General features: G+C 31.9%; 1 protein-coding gene across 2 annotated transcripts; it reads left to right on the top strand.

Annotated features, from left to right (window-relative positions):
* The first annotated feature begins 3,753 nt into the window (after positions 1 to 3,753).
* On the top strand, positions 3,754 to 18,601 carry LOC119080915 (G-protein coupled receptor 52). 2 transcript variants are annotated; one of them, XM_037189526.1, is made up of 6 exons: positions 3,754 to 4,303; positions 15,251 to 15,424; positions 15,514 to 15,568; positions 15,859 to 16,051; positions 16,136 to 16,397; positions 16,485 to 18,601. In XM_037189526.1, exons 3-6 carry the CDS (start codon positions 15,566 to 15,568, stop codon positions 17,056 to 17,058), a joined length of 1,032 nt encoding a protein of 343 aa, XP_037045421.1. In that variant the 5' UTR covers positions 3,754 to 4,303; positions 15,251 to 15,424; positions 15,514 to 15,565; the 3' UTR covers positions 17,059 to 18,601. The 2 variants fall into 2 exon arrangements, with proteins under 2 accessions (XP_037045421.1, XP_037045420.1); XM_037189525.1 differs by having other exon boundaries at positions 15,251 to 15,446.
* The last annotated feature ends 6,431 nt before the right edge of the window (positions 18,602 to 25,032 follow it).

Genomic DNA, 25,032 nt, shown 5'->3' with positions numbered 1-25,032 from the left:
ATGAAAATGATTATCGATAATTATCAATTATCGATAATCGATAATTATCGACTTTTTTTTATCGAAAATTATCAAAAAAATATCGATAATCGATAATTATTGATATTTTGATAATTATCAAGATATCGATAATTCGATATATCGATATTTCGGTCCGAAAATCCGATATTTGTCGATATATTCCGATATATCGGTATATTATCATGAATTTTCAGATAAATATCAAAATATCGATATTTTGATAATTATCGAATTTCGATATTTTGATAATTATCGATAATTATTAAATTATCGATAACGATATGATTAATCGATTATCGATAATTTCTTTCGATTGATATTATCGATAATTTTGAACGCCTCCCATCCCTACAGTTCTCAGCAACCGCATACACATTTTTTTCTAAAATTCGGAAATTATCCTGATTTTGTGAACAATGCGCATGCGGTTGTTTGATAGCTCCTTTGCTTTACCCTATTCACTACTGTCTCAAAAAACGTGACACAGATTTAAGTCATTTATTTTCAACAATTTTTGGTTCTATATAAGTCCGAAGGTAATCAAGAATAACAAGGCGGTTTATGATTCACTGATGTAAGTATGGCAGTACGCGTTACTTCCTTTTATTTACTTTTAAATGTAAATTTTCAAATTATTTTTTTTGAAAATCCTGTTGAATACATTGAACTGTGGATATGACTAATTTCAATTTGTTCTTATGTTCAGCTCGCTGACATTCTCACAGCTGAAAACATTAGATATTCAGACATATCCATTGTTAGCTTCACAACATTCTCTCTTACATGCTGATTCAATTTGTATAAAACCGACCAATATCCGGAAAAAATCGCATTATTCTGAATATATTACAAAGACAGCAGTGGAATGTAAAACATAAAAAAATTCATTTAAAGTGAAAAACGGTTCGTTTTTTTTTAAATGTTTCACCCACAAGCCTGAGTCGATATTGCTGGTGATGGCAAAAACAATAGAAACATTTCCATTCTATCGGTTAGAATTCGACGAGCAATTTACAAAAACAAAAAATGTTACACAAAAAAAACTGGCTTAGGAATGTTGTTTGTTGGTGAATAACGTCGAAGGAAAAATGAATTTATAAAAAAGGCAATAATATTATATCATCAGCAACAATACACAACAAAACAAAAAGAACATCGAAAACCGTGCAAGCTTTTACATTCTGCACGCATGGACTTATAAGTAAAAAATAAATAAAATGAAAACGTCGAAATATGTTTTGCTTATCTCTAAAAAATGAATTATAGGATCATCCTTTAACGTTAATTGTCTGAAATAAATAAATGAGTTTGATAAGTTCACGATTCTATTGTGGTTGTGACGCGTGTCTTTTTCGATTTTAAAATAATTTCTTGCGGATACGGAGACTAAGAGATCCTTAAAAAATATAGCTTTCCAGTTAAGAGTGAAGAGCACTCAATTAGTGACGAGTCTTCTATTTCCTTGTCTTGTGTTGTTCATCATTACAAGAGAGAAAATATGACTGGGTATTCATGCAGTCTTATATTCAGGATTTTTCAACGAAACTCAAGAAATTTTATGAAAATGTTTTCAATAATATGTTGTTACAGGTACAAACATTTTATGTATTTCGACAGGGTGCTATTTATTGATTTATATCATTTTTTACTTATTAACTAACAAGCATATAGACAAGAAACTTGCGTCACCCCTTCCTTTTCAAAGTATTTTCATCTGATTCTGTTATTATGACTAACAGCGTGTCGCATGCCTTTGTGTCATAAATCATTAAGATTAGCTAACATCAGATTATTTTTATTCCTCGCCGGCATATCTTTGTCCGAAATAGGTTTAAATTGGCTAATAATTTTATTCAAACAAACAGGCTCGTCAAAACCTATCAAAACATAATTCAGATAGTGTCATAGTTTATCCTGTATCTTCTTGGAAATGTTCTGTAGTAGACCTTTGTATTTTAGTGAACACCTGATGAGACGACTAAAACTTATACCAAAGTCATACTAAAGGAAAATAATATTCAAACAGAAGATATGACGATTTGCTTGTTATTCTTGGAACTCAGCGTATCGTAATTTCATTAGAAAATCTGTTTGAACGTTCGAGTGAACTAACCTGTAATATTTTATACGAAATCTTTTACTTCATCAGTTTGAACATAGACTTTGGTGAGAGTGTACCAATCAAGGTTCATCGCTTATTGTTGTCTTGTCGAAAAGACAACCTACCTGTTTCCAAACAGAAAATATTAAAATAATGAAAACACGCTATACCTCATTATTTACCGCATGATCTCTCATCCGCATTCGGTATTTTTACTCTCTGCCAAATTTTTTTTATTATATGACTACTACCTACGTCAATTTTTATTTGTTAGAAATTTTCATTCTATCCTAAAACGCAGGACCATGCACAGATACATTGTCTCAATCGGTAATTATTTCAATCCACTTCATTCATACTAGGTTACATTATTTACTATAACAAGATGTGTCCTGCCTCAAAAAAGAGAATTTCTCGCAAAGGCATGGATAAACTATGCGCGTGTATTCAAAAACATTACAATTCTTCTCATCCAGAATGAAAATGAGAGATAAAATTCATTTCAATGTGGGAACTTCTCTAAGCTTGTAATATATACGAAGATCGATATCATTTAATGAAAATACAATAAAGTGCGTATACGCATCAAACACCCATTGATTAATTACTGCTCGTACTGTTTTGCTACCCAGTGATGAATAGCCAGCACAGCAGGGGAAGAGAAATACATAAAATAGAGAAAGCTGAAGTTTGTTGTTGGAAGCATGTTTGTCGATGCGTTGTTTATAGAAGGTGTTCTAGACATTGTGTGCTTAATAAGCACTGCTTATATAATACTGCATCATTATTTATCACTGTTGTAAAAAAAACGATGTACCTCCTACACTTAACTTGTTAATTACGATAAATTGACGATTTTTGTGATTCAATAAACATCTGATTTAATGAGAGTGAAGCTTTCCTGGGAGCCGGTTGTAAATCAATAAATAAAAGACAGATTACACAAATCAAGCTGTCTGAATATCAGAGTAAAATCTGTTGATTGTTGATAATAATCACAGAAAATCCGAAATTCTGGATAGAAGTGCATGTAGAAAAGTGCATGATGAAACTATTGCAAGATTTCAATAAAAAAAACTTCCAATTACTTCGATCAAAGGTAGTTAAATATTAGTAGTAGTCCAACTAATTGAATTCTTCGAACTTTTCACTAACATAAAAAACCGTTAAAGTCTTCTTCTAAAATTGAATTTGATCTTAGCAGATAAACAGTAATTTGTTATCGAAAGCGACGATTGGAAAGTGGCAAATTGAAAACAAATGAAATGAAAAATTTGAAAATTTTGTTGGAAATATTTCGAATTTTGTAATGCCTGCCACCTTTGAAACGTTAAGAAAGTTTTGATGAAAACTGTTTCTCGACGGAAATAATTCCGGTAAAGAGGAAAAACGTATAAAAAAACTTCATATACAACGCATACACGTTACAAGTCCAAAGTCTCTATTATTAAAAAATTGTTCTGAGTAAATCGAGTAAATATACACAAAAGCAATAACATTGAGTGAGAGATACTCTCATTTTCTCGGTCTACGGCAATATTTTTCAACATTTTCTTTTCACTTCATTTTCCACAAACACAATCATCTGCACATACACTCAACAAATTTGTGTGGTATGTTAAGCTCTCACAGTTTGGGAACAGTCATGTCCTGAGTAGTCGTCGTTGGAATTTTATGTGTGTTGCAACGTCGCTGGTCTATGTGAAAAGTGCTTATAGAATTTAGACAGGAAAATTGTCCTGAATTTTACAGTTCTGACAAATTGTGCAACGAATTCCATTGAATTTGTCGTATTTATCGGTAGATTTTTCAATGAATACTTTCCGTGTATTCGGTGGAAATGGAATAATTGCAGCAAAAACATTTTTCTTTATATTTAACAAAGTTTAATGTGAAAAAGAAAAAAAAAGTTCATCACAAAGCTACATAAGCTCTAAGCCTCCGTGCGGCTGTACCTGTCTCGAACTGTGCTATTTAAGTGTATTGGTGAAATTGTGCTATATGAAAGTAGAACAGAATCTTAAAGTGTTAACATTTTAACGTTTCGAGGATTCGGCTGCTCCAGAACGCACGGGACAGTTTGTCAACCGTATTATATACATACACACAAAATCAGAATACAAACAGATTTTTTTCTCGTCATTTTGTATTGTGAGGAAAAGCCTGCTCGAAAGCTAAAAGGTAGCGTTTATTGTATTTATGTTTGATTGTTAGTCAAAAACAAAATCATTCATGTCGTTTCCAATGGTTACTTTCATTCTAAATAATTCAACTAAAAAAAACGGAACTGTTACTTTCCACACACATGAATATTTGATAGGACTTGTTTTTCGAAAAATATTGATTAAATGGGGGAACAAACGGATGAAAGTTTTATAACGTGGAATATGAATTAGGTTTTATGCTTATATGACGGAGAACCGAGAAAACTGAACAGTGAATGGGGATATACGACATTAATTGTATTATATAAAAAAACACACAGAAAAATAATATAAAAGAAGTGAGGTCGTTGATACAGAAACATATTCATTTTGTATATAAAAATACCAAATGCTTAGATTATATTTATTTGTTTGAGGAAAAGCGAAACAATACAAACGCATACATGACATAGATAAAATACATTTTCGTTTTTGTTTTGTTTATTTTTAACTTTTTGTCAAAAATAGACAAATTTTGCCATTCACTTTAATGATTAACCATGAAACAATTTGTTTTGGTTTTGGTTGAATTTTTAGGGTTTGGTCGGAATTACGGAATTCATCATTACAAATCATGTAGGAAAGGAAAATGATATACAACTCATATTATGAGTTGTAGGTTGAGCCTGTGTGGAAAACTGTATTTCTATTTGATTAATGTTGCGTGCAAAACGATTTTCATTGAAAATTTTCCAATCTTCCTATAATAAATTGTAAATTTTTAAGTAAATATTCGCATCGGCACAACGTAAATAGAACAAATATTAATTTTGATTTCAAGTCAACGAACTAATGGTAAACGTTTAGTAATGGCACGTATGTGTAAGTGATATTTTGGATCGAGATTGTTTTTTATAATTTCATGTTTTATCACGGAAAAACGCAATAAAATTATGCTAGGAAAACTGTGGAGAAACGACAACAACAAGAGATGAGCTCTCATTAGTTACACTAGTCTAGTGCTCTCTTATATATCAAAACTTATAGTAAAACTGGAGAAGTGTATGACTTTCCACCTAAGACTAATCGATATTTTAAACAAAGGAAGTAAAAGATTTAAACGACATGTAGCGATGCTCGCCATTTATGAAAGTTGAAAACACAACACATAGGTGTGACGACTGATTTTGAATTTAATATTGCCAAAGAGTTTATTATACAAAATAGAAATTTCGACTTTCCTCAAACTATGGAAAGCTATGTATTAGAGTACCGACTCCTCAGTGTTTTTAAGCATATAGAAAGTCATATAGAATTATATTGTCGATTTGCAGCAAATGGTGCGACGCATAGCGAATGAAATTGCTTATTTTTGTATAAAAACAAAATAAATATTTCAGTGATTCATTTTTTGTTTACTATAATCACAAATTGAATTTGAAATCAATATTTAATAGTTAAAACGAGATAGAAGAATTAAATTAGATTTCATCCGTGAAATGTGTCGCTTAGAGCAAAAGGATGTGACACTATGAAACTTTGGAATGTATTTCATATCAACACAAATTATAAATATTTCGACCCTAAAACGCTTAGTCCATACGGAACCCTCCTCTTTCTCTTCTTTTCTATCACAGTCATCATGCAAAGAGTCAAAATTCATTATGATTGAGCACGGCAGAGTAAAATAAACCAGGCGGTAGCGGGGAGCGGCTCATTTTCGAAACGTCAAATAAGGGACCTTATGTGGAAATGAACTCAAATGAACACTGACGTAAATTGAAAAATTTGATTCGCAAAAAATACAGCGCTCCTGCCTGGTTAACTTTACTCTGTATTTTACCGACATCGACAACAAAAGTCAGTGACGCTTTAACCAGAAGAAGTAATAGATTATTTCACACTAATACATGCTGACAGAAACACTTACAACGATTAAGGATATAAACGTTGGTATGCCCTGCCTCGACGAAAACATAATTATCTTATTATCTCTGGCCGAATACGGTTTATGAAAGTGATTGGAAATCTTTAAAGTTCGTAAAAGTGGCCGAACATAAATGAAACAGTTACCAAAGAATGGTGATCGATACAAAAAGTATTCTGTAAATCATATTTCCTTCTCCGCAAGAAAAAGAAAACTTCCGACAAATTCCATTTTATTCGAATTTAATTCAAATTCAAAAACTTTTTCTCCTTTTTTATTACCAACTTCGAGACTTTCCGGCTTTCCGTAGAATAGCATAATGAAACCGTACAATATCGCCGAAACAAATGCCAATTCTGTTGGTTGTGACTTTTCATGAGAAAATTGTTCGAAGAAAATTCAGACTTTTATACAGCTTCCTAGTGATTAATTGATTGAATTCATTCAATTTCTCGGAAACACATTTTGGCCATACAACGTATGGTTTCTAGCAGTTTTAATAGAACGAACAAGTCTTTTCTTAAGTATGCGTGCAATGTACACTGTACACACGATGTATATACTTATCTACTACACTACCATTTGTATATGAGGATGAAAGAAAAAGTTTTAAAAAAGTTCGCAGCTCGCATGGACCGGCTCAGCAGGAGCATATTTAATATTTTCTTTAAACTTCGACTTTAAATGCTGAACTGCCTTTTTTGAATTTAATCAAACGAAAATCGCGATCTTCTCGAAGGCTATGGGCCCATATATAAGCGGCCTTTGTCGTAACAATAAATCAAGCTACATTGCACAAAATGTACAAAATTTGTACTGTATGAATGTAAACTAATTATAAAATACAAGCATGACTACATCGTTCATTACTGAACGTTTGAAAAATTATTCTAAAAATGGATGTCTGTGAAAGGTACAAAATTGTGGCATTATAATAGAAGTTCTGGTTTATTATACATAACATAATACTGATAATGGGAACATATAAAACACTTTGTAACTATTATCGAAACGTTGAGAGTTCATGCTACTAACTAAAAATGGGGAGTATAACATCCATCGCCATTGAAAGTTAATTAATTTAATTATACACCCGAACTGGTTAACTATTTAACTGTTTTATTGAATATTAAACAATGCTATTTTGGGTCAATTTTCTTTTGATTTAATTAATTAATTGGAGTGTACTATGTGAAAGGTAGATTTTTGTTTTTGTTTTGTTTGTAAAATGATTCAAAACTCCGGATATTATTATTATAATTATGATGGGTCATTAGGCTATACAAAGGCTTTGTAGAAGGAAAACATAAAATTTTTATTTTCAACAATTCGCCAATTAAGTAAAAGGTTTCCTTAATTCTAAAACAATTTCTATTTTGTACTCTTTAGAAAATTGCTCGCTAAATCATCGGTTTTATAGGTTTTTGCTTACGTATGGCACGGGTATGTAATCTTATAAAACAGTTAAGCACTAGTTTATAGGCTCTTTAGTCAGCATAGGATTTTTTATTGCATTGACTGACGTTATTCTGTTCGTCCCTGTTGACATATGGTCAAATTCAGTTCGTTGGCTAGCTTACTACAAATCCCTAGTTCCTTAATTTCGGATAGCTGCAGAACAGTCTATTTTCCCAAAAATATTTTTTTTTTGAAAATCTGAAAACATGTGCGAAAATTTAAGAAAATATCGGAAACAGGTTTCACAAAAATTGTGCCTCATGCAGATTCTTTGGAGCTATGTGATTACTTAGCTTAAAGGGATCAATTGACAATCTAGGAATTTTGTAGTTCCGTGTTGAAAGTGAGTTAAGTTAAATTTATTTTAGTTTAATAAATCGTGCTAGGAACAACGTCATGGTCGTCAATGCAATAATAGTAGATTATACAGCTAGAGTAAATGTTTTTCTGACTAGTATAAAGGCAAAAGAAGCAAATCAAAACAACATTTGCTTCCTAATTACGTTCTATATTTTATCATCTAAAAGTTAAACACAAAATCTCGCTATCAATAATTCATTTAAGAGCAACTTCACTCCCGCTAGCCGGTAAATTACATTTTGTCAAATTAAATAATCTAATTTATAGTGACAATGCGTTGTCACCATTGTTGGCGCAGTTTTGTTACAGCAAATCTCTTTCACGATTAAGAAAAACGATGTGTTCAACTTAGATGTCTCTATTCATTTAATATGTCAGCCTTGTTAAAGTGATGTGATGAGATGCATTTTGCATTCTTTGCTTGTATTAAGAAACGCTTGGCGAATAAGAATTGTTCAGCATCCACAAGATTCAATTTATTTTGTATGCTCAATTGCCAGCAGCAATATTTATGTATTGATTTTATGACAAAATTGATGAATTAAGATTAAGATGGTTCTCTCAACAGTTTAGCGTATTGCATATCGAAGCATGTACAAATTTTGGAATTGAAAATTTATTTACGGGGGAATAGTAGATTATGTTTTATGTATTATGCCAAAATTGTTATTGCGATGTGGGCATCACGGCTCGAGCCGAAGGCGAGATTTGTGATGTCCACACGTCAAGATAACAATTTTGGCAAGAGGTGCATACACTATTTTATCTGCCGAGAACAGATATATCGAGATAAACAAATTTGCCCTAGAGGGATAACATCGAGATTATCGTTCTAGGCAGATAAAATATCTAAATAAAGTAACTATAACAAAAGCTTCGATTGTCAAACAACGAAGATATATTTGAATGTAATCGCCGACCGAATGAGTCGGCTGAGAGTGATCTTTTACACGCGAGCAGCAACAGTAATGATAACAATGGTTAGTCAAAAAATGTTTCAGCTTTTGTGTTATAACAAAATGCTAACGTTTTGTGGCTTCTATTCGTAATACGCAATCGGTAAAGTTTAGCGCGATATACGAAGGTGAATCCCTTATATCTCACAGACAAAGACTATCCCCATAGGAACATAGTCGCAAGGTTCTGAAAGAACCACGTGGGTGTCTTAACCTGTTCTTTCAGAACCTTGCATAGTCGTACATGCCTTAAAACTAAGTGAGCTAGTGTTACTGTCACGAAATCTATTTTCAAATTTTACATCTATTCCTTCAATTCATTCTCTTAATCGCAAATTCAAAATAGCTGAATATACCAAAATTGCATATCAAAAATGAACACTGAACACATCGGTAAGATTTATAATTCCCAATTCGATAGGTTGAATTAAATTATAATGCGACATCGGTTCTCTTTTGTTTGATTTAAGTTAAACGAATACATACAAGAAACGTATGGAACATCAAAAGAAATCGATTCTTCGAAAAATTTTATCGAATCTCGGCAAATGTTGAGCGATATCTTAGCCGCATGGACGACAGTGAACGCACTCTTCTTCACAAAGCTCAACTCCTTTTCCATTATCGTTTATCGAAAGAATCGGCAAACGTTGAAGCATTATTCAATCATCCGGATCCAACTGAGGCATATTTCGCTATGGATGATGCAATTGATCATTTGAAAGGAGCTTTGGCAGAGCTTAAATATTCGTTGAAAAAAATTGGATTCTAATCGATGCTAAATTTTAAATTTTCTAATAAATTCGCTACAGTTCCTCCTAAAGTATCACTTATAATCTCACCTAAAAAAATAGCAAACTTTTGGCTCGACCATATTATCCGTGGAGCAGGGCCTATTTTTTAGAAACATGTTTCTTAAAGTTTCTCAAATGTTTTTCAAAGTTTCGAAAGTTTCTAAAAATGTTTCTAAAATTTCTCAAGAAAAAATTCGAGAAACTTTTCAGAAACTTTTGAGAAACTTTAGAAACTTTGAAAAATATTTAAGAAACTTAAGAAACTTTTAAGAACATGTTTCTAAAAAATAGGCCCTGCCGTGGAGTGTGTGTTGATTTTGCTGAGGCTACTAAACGTAGTATAATCTATCTATTGCTGTAAGATCCAAACTTAGCATTTAAGGAAAATTCACCTCGACAGGGTGTGCAAAAAAAAACCAAATTGTTTGCATTTTTAGGAGCGTGCAATTCCGTTCATTTCAACTCGACATTGAATGTCGATCATGTACATACCATGGCATTGTTTGTTGAATGCGAAACATTTTATAGTTGGTATTTAACGTATCAATGATTTAACTAAATTTAGACGTAAATGTCACTTTTCGATGTGCAAGGTTATACCGCAAGAGTTGCATGACTAAACATCCCCATCTACATGCATATTGAACTTTGTTCTGCAATGAAATATTGCAGCGATTGAATTTATGAGCGTATCGAAACGAACAAAATAACAAAAACTAAAACGTTCGCAGTATAACGATTCCTTGAAATAGTCATAGCGATACGTTGTTTTCGTTTTAAAATGTTTTATGTGATTATATCGTATACTCATTACGAATGTTATATACCGTAAATGGGAAGCGAATTCCGAAAATCGTGTGAAACTATGAACGCTTTTGGTAGACGATGACACTGAACACATATTTAGCATTATTTATACACGTTGTATCTTTCCTCTTCCCTTGAAAAAGTTCAGGTACACGAAGACCCGATTTATTGGTTATTGATTTTATGTCAATTCGTAAATAAATAATGTAAAAGAAAAAAATTAGGTGAACATAACGTATAACTGCTGTGTGGCACTATACACACACTTAAATTTAGCTTTGTCAGTTCATTTTAACTTTCAACGAAGCGACATTATATTTGGCTCGATTTTCTCAACCCAAACAACGTGTCGGTGGAAATTTATTGCAATGGACATAATGATGCATGGCGAATAATTTTACTCTCTCGATGGCTGCAATGCTTCTACAGATCTGATGTGTGTGTGAGTATGTGGACAAAGATAAAATGAATGTAGCAAAGTTCAATTATAATTTTGCAATTTAAACTAATGAACTATGCAGGACCGTCACTAGGTACTGGTTCGGTTGAGCTTCCATTTTGCCTTAGAAAAGACTTTTTAAGATGAGTTGTCAGAGTCACAGTAACGACTTTTTAAGCTAAGACAAAATATTGTTCTGATTTATGAATCTGAAAGAAACTTCAAAGCCTAGAGGAAACGGTAGCTCTGTCATAGATCATGAAGTAAAATATCTTCCTAGGTTATACGCAAAACAAAGAAATAGCATGATATGACCATGTCAATACCTTTTGCAGTTGTAAAACGGTTAGCCCTGACACAGTGCTCTACGTACCTTGCTCTAAACTCAGGGATTTAATTGAAAAATGGCAAATTATTCAAACAAGAAAATTCAATACGTTCGTATGAACATCTACCAATATTGGTCTTTCAAACATCGACAATTTCCACATTTACATCCTGTAATCACTTTTCGATGTAACTATTTCCACAGAGATTCCAATTCAATCGAATAATAAATCAATAGGAACGATAGTTATTGCCAGTCATTTTATCCTTACATTACGACGTTACAAAATGCACACTTTTCATTCAATAAAAATGAAGAAACTATTTCCCTATCATACACGTTTGTTGAATGATTCACTCAAGCAACACTCCCACGTATCTTTTGTTTATACATGACATACCTTTGGGTTTTATTATTAAACTAGAAGCAAAAAAAAATACACTTTTAAATTTGCACTCGCATGAGTGGTATTTACGACCGAACAATGCTAAGAGACCGATTTCGTATTTTTTTTTTTGTGAACTACGTTTACAGTAATCAACAAGTTTATTTCCGAACCGTTCCTCAAAATTAAAATAATGATAACAGGAACGAGAGAACATGTTTTATTTATACAAAACAGCTGGTGATATAATGGCTATACAAGTTTTGCTATTTAAGGACGTGATTGCACTTTAGTTTCTAATTAAAAACGAAATGAATTGAAATTCTTTCAATGGAAATCATTCTCACTTATAAACACAGTTTCGTGCGAATTTCAGACAAAAATTTATTGTCGACATTTTATTACATTTGTATGTGATCAAAAAAGAATCGAAATGAAAGTTCACGTTTTATAGTCAAAGTATTTTACTCGCAAGAAATGCATGGCAAATCCATTTTCTTTGTGTTACATGAGAAGTAACCGAAAATACCAAATGAGCAGACACCTGCAACTGACTTGGTACATTTGTGACCTTGGTACATTTGTGACCTTGGTACATTTGAGACTAAACCTACCTTTCCCAAATGTAGCAATATTTAGTCCCAAATGTACCAAGATGAAAAATAATCTGTTGGCCAAAGATCACTTCTAATTTATATGATCCTAGGTCCATCTAAACCCCTAAAGAGAAAAGGTGAGGTATGATCCACTTCAGATGATACTTTTCAATAAGTATATAGAAGAGAAACGGGAAAGATAGGTTTGGTCCCAAATGTACGAAGCCTCGCAGTCGAGTCAAGTCTGCTTTAACCTGTTACAGACGGTAAGCATATGACCAGTATTATTATTACTTCCATCGATCAAAGTAATTTAAATCTGTTGATTTTAAATCTTGTACTTCAATTTGTTTAACTAGTTATTTTCCTAACGAATGCTAAAATGCTTTTTTAGCGAATGAGAGGTTTCCAGCTCGAGCTGGAGGCGAGTGCTGAAATCGAATTCGCTAAAAAAAGCATTTTAGCATAAGTTAGGAACAATGTTTTTCCTAAACGACGTGGGAAATAAGCGACTAAGTCACGATATTTCAACACTAGTTAGGAAAATGTATTTTACTATATAAAAGACCATATTACCCAGAGCTTGTCATTATTTTTGTCGTCGTTTATCGATAACAGATGAATAGCAATATTTGACAAGTTAAAGTCAGCTTAGGCAGAATTCAAATTTTTCAATAAGTTAAAATTGTCATTAAATAAAATCATTAAATCTTTTACTTCAAATGTTATAAACAATCTCTTATTTCAGTATTTTTATCACATAATCCGAGATATAAGACAACACTAGACAATGCTCATCGATTATATTTGTCGTTGTTGATAGTAGATGTTTATATGAGTATGAGCATCGGCGGACAATTTCTTTTCGAACTATGTTACTTCATCTGTTCTTTTCTATAATGCTCAGCGTTTGTACCAAAACTAGGCCATGATTGAAAAAAATTTATTCTCTGTTTCAAGCAATCTAAATTCGATTGTTTTCAGGTAATTAACAATCATCATTTCGTACTTAAGTAAACAAAACTTAGGCAGCAGCAGCACAAACTCATTTGCAAATTTAAAATAAGTGTTACGTCTGACGACAAGCTAAATTTAATGTGTCCAGCACCACGAGCATAACGATATATAACTAAAAACCACATTTGAACTATTTTTAAAACTTATCATTCGTTGTGTTTGCTTGATAATTACTAGCAGAAAAACAAAAACGTGAATGAAACGGACGTTTTTCAAACTGTTCCGCACAATGTTTCAATCAAAATACTAACTGATTTAATTAACAAATTGTCCCCATTTCATAAAACGGATAAATAATGTTATAATGTAAACCAAAACCAAGTCGTTACTATTTCACTGATTACAACTTGCAATTTTCCATCGAAAATATTCCGGCGAATTTATGTTTTATTATTGTTGCGCTGTGGTTCGCTGGTATATGGCTATTTAGTTATGGAAAATGTGAACACACACATATAACATTTATAGACTGATTGTTATCGCGGACCGAAGCAAGTAGAAAACCAAATTTATTCATATTTACAGGGTAGTTTTATCACAAAAATAGAAAGTAAAGTATGGATGGATATCAAATGAATATTTTTGTGTGTGTAATATTTTCCGAAATATATGTGCGTGAGCTGCTGTTTTATTAACGTTATGCTCATCGTGTAAGCATATACTATCCGGAATATAAAGCCTAACACATTCCACATGCTCCTGATATTACTCCGTACGAATTGTTAATTTATTTTAGTAAAAATTTATAGGCACCCGAACACACGCAACATCAAACAATAGCAACTATGCTATTGTTTATTAGCATACCATATTTTACGTATGAAAAATGTCCTATATTTCACGTAGAGCAATTTGTTGATATTATGTGTATAAACTGGGTATATCCATACTACAAAATTCTACCTCATAACGCCCATTTATTATTCTACCTTCCACTTGATTTGAGCTTTCCGCTCCAAAAAAAAATGAAGCTTAATTTATAGCTACGACGTATCAAGGACATCATGGTGCTACCAAAATAATTTGCATTTTAAATTAAAAAAAGAATCGGTGGTGCATGCTCATGAATTTGATTAATGTTGGTACTTGCTGGTTAGACGTTACATTGTACAGTGTACACACCACCCGAAATAGGCATCTTATTGTGCAAGAGTTTTTGTTTGCAATGTTGAACGAATACAATTTCGTTACAGTACAGGTAGGATGTCAAATGAGAAATGGGATCGAATACGATTATCGGAAGCAAAGATAGTCGATGCTACAATATTCTATTTGAATTTGAAAGCTCAATTTTATTCGGGTGAGAAAATTGTTTCACAGAAACAGTAATCCTTTACGACTACTTCGTACAATAAACGTACTGTACATCTACTAAAACTAAACAGAAATGAACACTGAAGTATGCCATCAAATATTTATCGACATAAAACGGCAATTGCGTACATTGTATATCTATACAGTTGTTCGTTCTGGTACTTATATATTCGATTCAAATTTTTGATTGTAAATTTATTTATCAAAAGAAAAAGCTGCAATTTTGCTCATGAACAAAACAGCAGGCATTTAAAATATTTTCATCGAAGGAACGAAACGAACTTTTCAACTTGTTACCTTGTATGTCTTGTTCTATCTGAACGATGATGTTTTGTGTTGTAGCTTGGATTTTATTTGTCTTGAACGAAAATAGAATGAGGTCGATCAATGTTTATAATTTATAGAAAATTGAAAAGTTTTCCAGTTATCAGGTTTTCTTTTCTTTAATACTAAAATTTGAAACGACAGATCAATAATACTTGTAGGTATTTTATGTAGTCATTTTTGGAATTATCGACAATCATTTTTTGAAATACCTACAATCACTATTATACTTCCAAGTATCGTTACCGAAAGTATTAATTTTCACATATCAAATTACAGGAATATCAGTTTGACCTATTCTCCACCACTTCAGCAATGGCTAGAGAATAGAATTGGCTTGAACATCACATGAAAATTGTATTTTCTTAACGCACTGACATCGTTAAATGTTCCAAAGGAAATACGGTAATGATTTTCAATTCGTGAGGCGTACTCAATCAGAACCGTTTAAGTGTAAGTCATGACCGGACGTGAGGTAATGCGAAGAATGTTATTAAATTTCGGAAGAAATGTTGTACCATTCAAAAAAATTCGTTTAACAGGATCTACAATGCACCTGGGGCTGACTAGATGAAGACATTTCTGGAATCTTGAATGGTAAGTTAAGAATCGAACAAAGTTGCGGAAATGGATATCGGAACGATGATAAAAACAAACTAAGACCTATGGCTGATACCAAGGATGAGGTCGCGGCTTGAAAATCTAATTGCAGTTTCTTCATTCGAAAGACTATCGTACCATAAGCCGAAGAGTTTATTTTACGTTTTCCATTTCAGAATTTGGATCTCAAGCTAACAAGCCTGTAGGTTCATAATTCAACCCTAACATTATCCCTACGATCCATATTATAAGGAAACTCACACATAAATTCCTCTTTCATTTTGCAGTATTGGATGTACAAGTTTCGGAATGTTACAAATAATGCCACCTATGATCTCACACCAATTCAGGCTGGATTCACGTCAGACTTTCAAATGAAACATATTGAGGATTTTACCAAGCCCGTTCTAATACTAGTTTTGGCCGTAGCAATAGTATTCTCAAATGTGCTTATTATAGCGACAATTGTTAATTTCCGAGGTAAGACTAAGCATATCAACAAACCGACAATCAGCAGATATTATGTGTACTAACTTACCGTTTGCAATTCTTGGAAATCAACAGTTGGCCCCACGGAAATTATCAACCATTATTTATTATCGCTAGCCGTAGCTGATTTATTATGCGGTTTACTCATAGTTCCTCTGTCGGTATATCCCACAATAACAGGAGATTGGGAGTACGGCGATTTTGCGTGTCGTTGTGTGGGTTACCTGGAAGTTACCCTGTGGTCAGTTTCCGTTTACACGTTTATGTGGATATCTGTCGATAGATACTTGGCTGTTAGGAAACCTCTGCGATATGAAACTGTTCAAACGAAAACTAGGTGAGTGCGTAGCCTTCATGGATGACAAAAATATATGTCTAGATTATAGCGCTGACGTAATATGAATTTCTTCTTTACAATCAACAGGTGCCAATGCTGGATGGCATTCACATGGATATCATCCGCGTTACTTTGTTGTCCACCATTATTGGGCTACAGCGATCCGATTTTCGATAACAAAGCCTTTATCTGTAAACTAGATTGGGGAAATATGGCTGCATACAGTGCAACGCTTGCCATTTTAGTACTCGGTCCCAGCGTTATATCGATAGTTTACAATTACGGTTACATATTCATCATGATGCGAAGACTGAAATCGGGTGAACCTATACACGACAAAGAATATGCAACAGCGTTGGCCGAAAATCTGGCCAATCCCAGCCATGCCATGTCATTCGCATTGGTGGCAATGTTCTGGGTGTCGTGGTGTCCATTCATTTCGGTACGAGTATACGAACTATTTTTAGGCGATATCGATATGCCAATTTTAGATTTTAGTATTGTTTGGCTGGGTGTATTGAATTCGTTCTGGAAAGTGCTCATCATTACGGCGATGTCGCCACAGTTTCGATTGGCTTTGAGAGTGTTTTGTCTGACCATATTTTGCAAAACAAAGGGACGAATGCAGGCCGAATTGATTGGATTAGATCCGGATGATTGAATGTGTCAAAATTTTCGAATCCACAATTACGTTGATTTTTTGAGCATTTGCATTGTGGGATATTTTTGTGGCAGGCGCTTTTGGCGTTTCCTTTTTTTTCGTGATTAGTAACTCAACCTCAACGGACTGCCATTTATGTATTTAATTTGCCATAAAAATCTCAATTGCCAAATGTTCAGAACTATTGATTCGGCTTTCATTTGTTTCATCAGTCAGCTACTTATATGTTGAATTTGGTCGTGTCCTCACAGACGGAATTGGAAATTTTCATTAATTTTCAATTATTATTTTCATTTCCGTAACGTTCTGGCTACGGATCATATATAGGTTCGTGACCGTTGTTATGCAAAAAGATGCTCAGTTTTGTAAATATTATTAGAAATGTGCATTCAAACAAGAATGAAATGAAAAAGAAAAAGATTCTTAAAATATGGAACATCTTATCACTTCGTTTTCCCATACATCAAAGAAACCATTACCAAGCAACGCTATGATACGGCTATTTATGCTTCTAGAACTATATCTCGCATCGAGTTGGACGTAGGGTTCATATAAACACACATTTGGCCTAGTTAATAAGTTTACTCAAATAAGTTTAAATTATGAAGAAACAAAACGAGCCGCCCTCGTACTGACAGCTAAGATATTTTAGGATAAGAAAAGTCGGTTTGAGATTTGATATCGCTACATGTTTTGTGTCGGAAAATCATCCGACGCATTTTCCATCTTAACAGATTTTCCAACACACAAAAAAAGTTCACCGAAACCAAATCTGAAACCGAGGTTTCTGTTGTTCTATTGTCTCTATCTTCACTGGAAATAACAAATTATTCCATTTATTTACTTGTAATTTTGTATAATATGCATGCAAGCATTCCACGCACACAATCATTCGTTCTTGCATTTTCCTTTATCCATTTTCCAAATTTGTGCAACTGTGAAAATGGATTTAAAGGAGTCTGTATAAGCAAAGCATACCATTGTATGTGTGGTTTCTACACGCATGTATTATAGAATGTCACTTACAACTGACTGGAACAAATCGGTTGTCATTTCCAGTGTTTGAAGCTAAAGCAATGATCTTATTAGTATAAATACGAAGACAGTGACGTTTTGAGTATTTGTGCAATTTCATCTTATTTACGTACATTTACTGATTAAAATCAATGGGTGGTTATGATAATCGTATCGCCTACGCAGCTGTTTTTTTGAGATACGTTAAATCGAGCACAAATTTTACAAAAACAGTGAACCCTAAAGAAATCTGAAAGTTCGGCAAAAGTTAATTAGATGAGTTGCTTTATAAATTGAACCATGAGCTTAAATTAATAGTGTTGTGCTTGCTATTGAGCGCAAAGAATCAAATTAAATTGGAAAAGCTGTTTAAAGCTTTACCACCCACGTTTGTCAGTCAACATTTTCTACTTTAAATGGTTATCTGTTTCAATATGATGGTTCGGTTCGAAAACTAGGAGCCAAGCAAAGGTTTGTAGTCATTGTATTTGGAGTGAGAATTCATATTACAGATAAAGATGTTCCATTAAAAAAAAAAAACAATTAATTTTCTAAAAAAAAATCGCTCAACAAAATAAAACTGAATTCATAAATTCTAAGCATAATAGTAAGTTTATAGTCGATCTACTAAAGAAAAATCAGTATTTCAACAAAATATTTCAGGGCTTAATTCATATTAATAACAATTAATTAAAGAAAAAAAAATTGTAAAATTAATAAAATGAAAGCAAAATAAAATGATCGAGTCTGGTTTTTGACAATTATATTTCAATTGTCAAAGACCAGAGTTGATCAATTTATTTTGGCTTTACCTTAACACAGAAATAAAAAAAAATATAAAAAATGAAGACTCAAAGAGTGAGATCCAGTGAAAACTAATCGATATTATTGTTTTAATATATAATTGTAGCACTAAGTTAAAATCGTTGATTATAATTCAATTTATCGCAATAAAAAGTGAAAAGTAAAAAAAATGTTTCAAAAATTTATTCAATTTCAGATCTAAATAGAATCTAAATCGTTAATTTAGATACGCTTTTTAGTCACCTAGAAGTTTAAAAAAAAATTAAATAAAATTTGAAGAAAATATTTAATTCGATTGTTTAAAACAAAACAAAAATTGATAAAACTGAGAAAGGGTTTCTAGGATTATGTAAAATGTTATAAATTAAAAAATTATAAAAAATTAAAAAAAAAAATTAAAAAAATAAAATTAAAAACCGAAAAAAATGAAATTTCAATAAATTAGAAAGTTTAATTAATTAAGAGTTTCATAAATGCGTAATATAATCACATGAACAGAAGAAGCGAATAAGTAGAGTTTTTAATTAAATAGTCATTTAAGGCATAACTTATAGGAATATTATTTAAATTGACTTAGCGAATAATGACACAATAATTTATGAATAAATGTAACTTTGACTAGTAACATACAAATATAATACACACTCATTCACAATTTCAGTGTCAACGTAATCTACAGAATATTATTTTTCGTTTTTTATATTTATTTACCGCAAATCGAAGAACGAACAAACGAAAAAATTATTTATCAGGTTCCCCTAACCATGTTCCTATCAAACTTGATCTACATGTGACTAGGAAGATCTCATTAAAATAGAACATTAATTTATTCGAAGTGATCATTCGGCAGGTGCCTGCGAATTTGCGAATAGTCTCAGTGTTATGGACATGTTTTTCGTAGATACCTGCCAATTTCTTTTGCAGAAGCTATATGTTGTATAAAATATTTTATACTACTGTGCAGTGAACGTTAAATTGTTCATTGGATTCCATTTTGCCTATGTCTACACATTTTGGCATATAACAACCTTTGGTTCCATTCCGAAGCAGTCCACTAAAGTTAGAGATAGTTCAAAATTTCACCTTTCTGATCATTATTTTTTACGTGAAACGGTGAATCCCAATAAAACTGTTCATTAAATTGAGTTGTATAATTCTAAGTAATAACGTGGGTACCGTGTCACTTGCTTGACTGACGTTCTACTATCATTTTCCTACATGGCGATACAACAAACTTTTTAATACTTTGGACGATCAAGATTCATTTGAAGCTTTTGACTTTCAACGAAAGCAGTAAAGCTCTGTACAGCTAATCCTAATTTAAAGATTTCGTAACTTAAAATCCCTTAAAACCTGTTTTGTTACGACTTCCTAAGTTAAGAATGGATATGTGATTCTTACAGTATTATTTTTGTTCGACCGCCTTGTCCCAAACAAATCCAAATATTAAAAAAAACTTTCTGAGAAGCTAAATTCGTCAAGTTAAGGCGAAGCTATGGAAGCTAAAACCAAACATCTGATTTAATGCACGTGAATAAATTGAAATAGAAAAAGGCAAAATAAGGCTACCTTCGTATTGACACCTAAGACTGTGATGATGAAACCGATCAAAAACCGAAACAAAAGAAAATTGAGAGAATTGTGCCGCAACTCAGATTCATTGTTACTCTTTAAGAAAACTCGACTTTAGGTTTGATGTTGCTGTAGACTTTGTGTTGGTAAGTCATCCGACGCATTTTCCATCTTAATAGATTTTCCAACACAAAGGAACTACACCTAATGCAAATATAAAATTGATTTTTCTGCTGCCAAACTAAATTAATATTCGATATGAATGCTACCTCGTTTTGTTGTTATTTTTGCCATATCTATTTTTTACGTATATGAGTTAAGTTAAATGTGCGGTTAGCTTCGCCTTAATAATCAATCTTTTGAATTCAAACTATAAAAACCGAGGACCTTTCCGTTTACCAATCAATGTCAATATTGAAACGATACTTCAAAAACTTAACGAATGAAGACCACAGAAACCTATAAAAATTGCGTATATGTAATCCAGCTATTTTTTCTATCCAAAATAAATCAATTTAATGTTACGACAAACCCCAATATGTAAAGGTCATAAATATATTGTCTCTGTGACAGACAAAATTATACGAAAATTCCATTTAAAAAATTTAACTGAAGTGAAGTGAAGTCTAACATGGGACATGGAAATTGTGTTCGTCCAAAAAATCAGTTATACAAAAAATTGCCCACACTTTTCAATTGATTCCTCTTCAGCACAAATAAACCAGAGCTGAAGTAAATCCATAAGCTTAAAAAAATCGTAAGCGTGAGTTCGTGAGAGTATCCGTTTAAGGTACCTCTCATACTAAAAATTTGATTTAATCAAAAAATGTAATCTAAAACAAATGTAAATTACAAAAAATCGAGACCGAGCTTCTTTCGTACTGACAACTAAGATATTTTATGATAAGAAAACTCCGGACTATATTTGATGTAGGCGTACATTTTGTGTTGAAAAATCATCCGACGAATTTTCCATCTAAACAGATTTTTTAAGGCAAAAGAAGTACTCCCAAACTGAGTCTAGAACCGAGTTTTCTTATCCCAAAATGACTATTGTGGTCAATACGAAGACGGTGACATTTTGATTTTAAGCAATTGCAACTTTTTTACGTACATTATTGGTGAAATCAGAATTGTGGTCATTGTAACCGTATCTCAGATACACTTACTACACTTGGTCCATATTAAATAGAAACACCTTATGTTATATCAGGTCCCATCAATGTTATCTGAATTGATTTGAACCAAACGTTTGCTAACAAATAAACCTAACCATGGACTGACTATATACTTCATTTCAGATGGTAATTGTTTTGTCTGCTACAAAATATTTAAGAAAATTTAAAAAAGAAAACAAAAAAATTTAAATGTAACTTTATTTGAAGAAGTCAAACATTTTTTATATTTCACACATATAACTCAAGATATTTTACGATTCGTCTGCAGTATGACGTTTCGAGTGTTTCCACAGGGCCTATATATAAACCAAAACCATTACCGATTAATCAATATAACAAAAAAAAGAGAATTAAAAAAATTATATCAAAACCAATATCCAAAACTCAATGTCAATAACATTATTATGTCTTTAGAATAGAAACAAATATATAAAAAGAAAATTCATTTGAAATTTGTTATTAAACAAAAATGAAGGAAAGAGAAACAAAGAAACTTAACTTTAAATATCTCTCAAAGATTTTAAATGTTTCCTTAAATAATTTTGATGTTTGTTTTTTGATCTAATAAAACAAATTTGGAATAAAAAGTTTGCTGAGCACTGCAGAGACTTGTTAAGTTATCAAGTTAATTATACACAAATTTTTAACCTGTCACAAGTCAGTTGAAAAAAAGTCTTTTCAGAATTCATATAACATTTGGACGTACGGAATTCAGACATCAACAAGATTCCTCTAAGAAAATTTAACACCACATTACTGTCCACGACCAGGTATATAAGCTGACATTTCTTAAATATGACGGCATTTTGTGCCGCCAACTCCTAAAATTTACTAAATTGGTTTGGAAAATCAAGTTGCCGATATATTTTTATATTTTTCATAGTCTCATTCCGAGACGATAAACCAAAATTGTCCAGCGCACATGTCTAGTGCCAGTCCTAGTTACCATTATAAAACTTATCATATCCACAGACTAAATTATATTTTTACATCTAATTTTATATGCCAATACATTATCAAATGTGTATACGTTGAAGTACTAGATTTCGATCTGGTTTCATTAAGAAGAGCGCTCTGTAAAAATTATGGCTAGCGTCTAATTTAGTACTGAATCGTTTCCGGGAGCACAGCATTTCTATGAATAATAATCGCCTATTAAAAAAAGTTAATCCTAGAGTAGCAGTTTGTTAAAGCGTTGCAGGTATACTTAGTACTTAAATCTTTCCGGGCGGGAAGCATTCATATTTATCGTATATAATAATCTTATATCTAATATAAAAATTTAATCCTAGAATAGCTCCCGTTGAAACGATTTAAAAGACGTTATCAGATGCATTGAGCGAAGAAATTAGTAACGAAAATTTCCTCAAAATCAGGCTGGTTATCATTTAATGAAAGAAATCAAGTGTTCTCCGTATAATTACTCCATAGAGGATTTCTATTGTCTGAATCGATCGTGTAACAGCTCCTAATCGCTCACGGAGTGCTAAATAGAATTACATATTTCTACGATTGGTGAAAAAGTGAATATAAAAATAAAAAGGAGAGATAGTTTTTCTTCGTCCACTTTTCCGGTGAGAATATCTGACGTTTTTCCTACATTCAAAAATATTTTTATTCCAATTTGTTTATCTCTTGAACAGTGAACGGTTTTATTGTTCCTAATTTCTTTTTCTTTTCCAAAATTAATTTGTCGTATTATTCAATCCTATATTATAAAGGACTGCTTTTCCTATTTGGTTGTTATCTTTTTGTGTAAACACATCAATTAAAAGAACAAAATAAAAATCGAACTAACTGACAGAAATTGTTTACACGTAAGATATCTGTGATAAACTGTTTACACTAAATTTAAAAGATTTTATTTAAAATAAAATGACACCAAAAAACAATGTTAAAAATTAAGTCAAATTGTTGCATATTATGCGATCTTACGAATAAAAGAAAAAAAAATCCAAAATATTCACAATTGTAAGAGCATAAAAATAAAAATAAAATTGTATAAGAAACGTATTACAATAGAATACGATTTAAATTTAAAGGTAAAAACTGTCAAAGAACATCGCATTAAAAATTATTGAACTAACTGGAATATAATCTCTCTCATCTTTAATAAGTTCTTGTAATCATCAATAATCATTATAAACAAAAAAAATTAATCATATTTACTCACAAATTGATATAAAGGACGCAGATACCGAAACTATTCCAATTACGCATTGCATTCTAGAACAAAGAAAATGGAAACAACATAATAATTATTATTAAATGCACTGCGATGAAGCTTCGACGAATTTTAATATTCTTCAGTTTGTAATAACTTCGGAAAATCCATAACTAAAGTGAATTAAATCTATATGACGGTATGTGTCTGTGCATTTACATAGCGACATGAAAAACACGGAATGCGAAATTCCACCAAATGTCTCTTTTGTTCTATGCCAAAGAACCAAAGAAATTTAAGGTGTTCGAATTGGGTGAATTTTAAGTCGGTATGTAAGTCAACAGTTACACTTTTGTTCAAACAGAAATTACTCCACTTCCTGGATTCCTTGGAAATTTGTTGTTTTGAGGTGTCATAAGTCCCTGCGTTACTAAACAAAACCATAAAACTAACGAATTTTCACCGAATTTTTAAATCACAAAATATTACGAATTTCCCTTCATTTGAGTCAAGTTCCATTCGCAATACATAAATCATTACACATTTCAACATATAAAAAACATATAAACGTTTTAGATAAACGATTAATGAACCTGAAACAATCAATTAGTAAACTTATTTAATACAAAAATTAATTCAAATAATAAATCATTCGATATCTCGTTATAAAAGAAAAAAGTTTTGAATAATATCCCCTAATATCCATAATAAAAATTTCGTTTAAGGGTATAATCGCAGCTATCAACCAGTTGTTTAAAAACGATTAATTAATACTGAGCCATAAAATTAACAATTAAAATCAAAGTTAAATAAAAGTTTTAAAAAAATATTTAAAAAAAAGTTTAAAAAGGAAAAGTTAAAAAAAAAATTTAAAAAACAAAAATTTAAAAAAATTTAAAAAAAGTTTAAAAAAAGTAAAAAAAAATGTTAAAACAAAAGTTAAAAAAAAGAATTTTAAACAAGTTGGATAAAGATGGGTGCTACGAGCGCAAAATTTCAGGTCCGCCGCCGATGGTTGTGGTTCTGATTCCTAAATATCCTTACTACAAAATGCATACACTAACAAATCTACGATCAACCAAAACGGATCTTTCAATTTTGTCGCTGGTAGCATAAAATAAATAAAAACAATAAACATTATAGCTGAATTACCGTCAGAGTATGTGACAGTTGATAAATCTAACTCATCGATAAACTTGACGAAAACTAGCTTCGAGGCTACATCTGAAACATCTACAAGTA

The sequence above is a fragment of the Bradysia coprophila genome, unplaced genomic scaffold (genome assembly GCF_014529535.1).
Source record: "Bradysia coprophila strain Holo2 unplaced genomic scaffold, BU_Bcop_v1 contig_350, whole genome shotgun sequence".
NCBI lineage: Eukaryota > Metazoa > Arthropoda > Insecta > Diptera > Sciaridae > Bradysia > Bradysia coprophila.
This window is presented reverse-complemented; position numbering and strand designations above follow the sequence as displayed.

Bases quoted from the DNA above. Each gene is read 5' to 3' on its own strand.
- LOC119080915 (XM_037189526.1), top strand. The intron at 16,052-16,135 runs GTAAGACTAAGC...GGAAATCAACAG, and splicing joins GACAATTGTTAATTTCCGAG to TTGGCCCCACGGAAATTATC. The intron at 16,398-16,484 runs GTGAGTGCGTAG...TACAATCAACAG, and splicing joins ACTGTTCAAACGAAAACTAG to GTGCCAATGCTGGATGGCAT.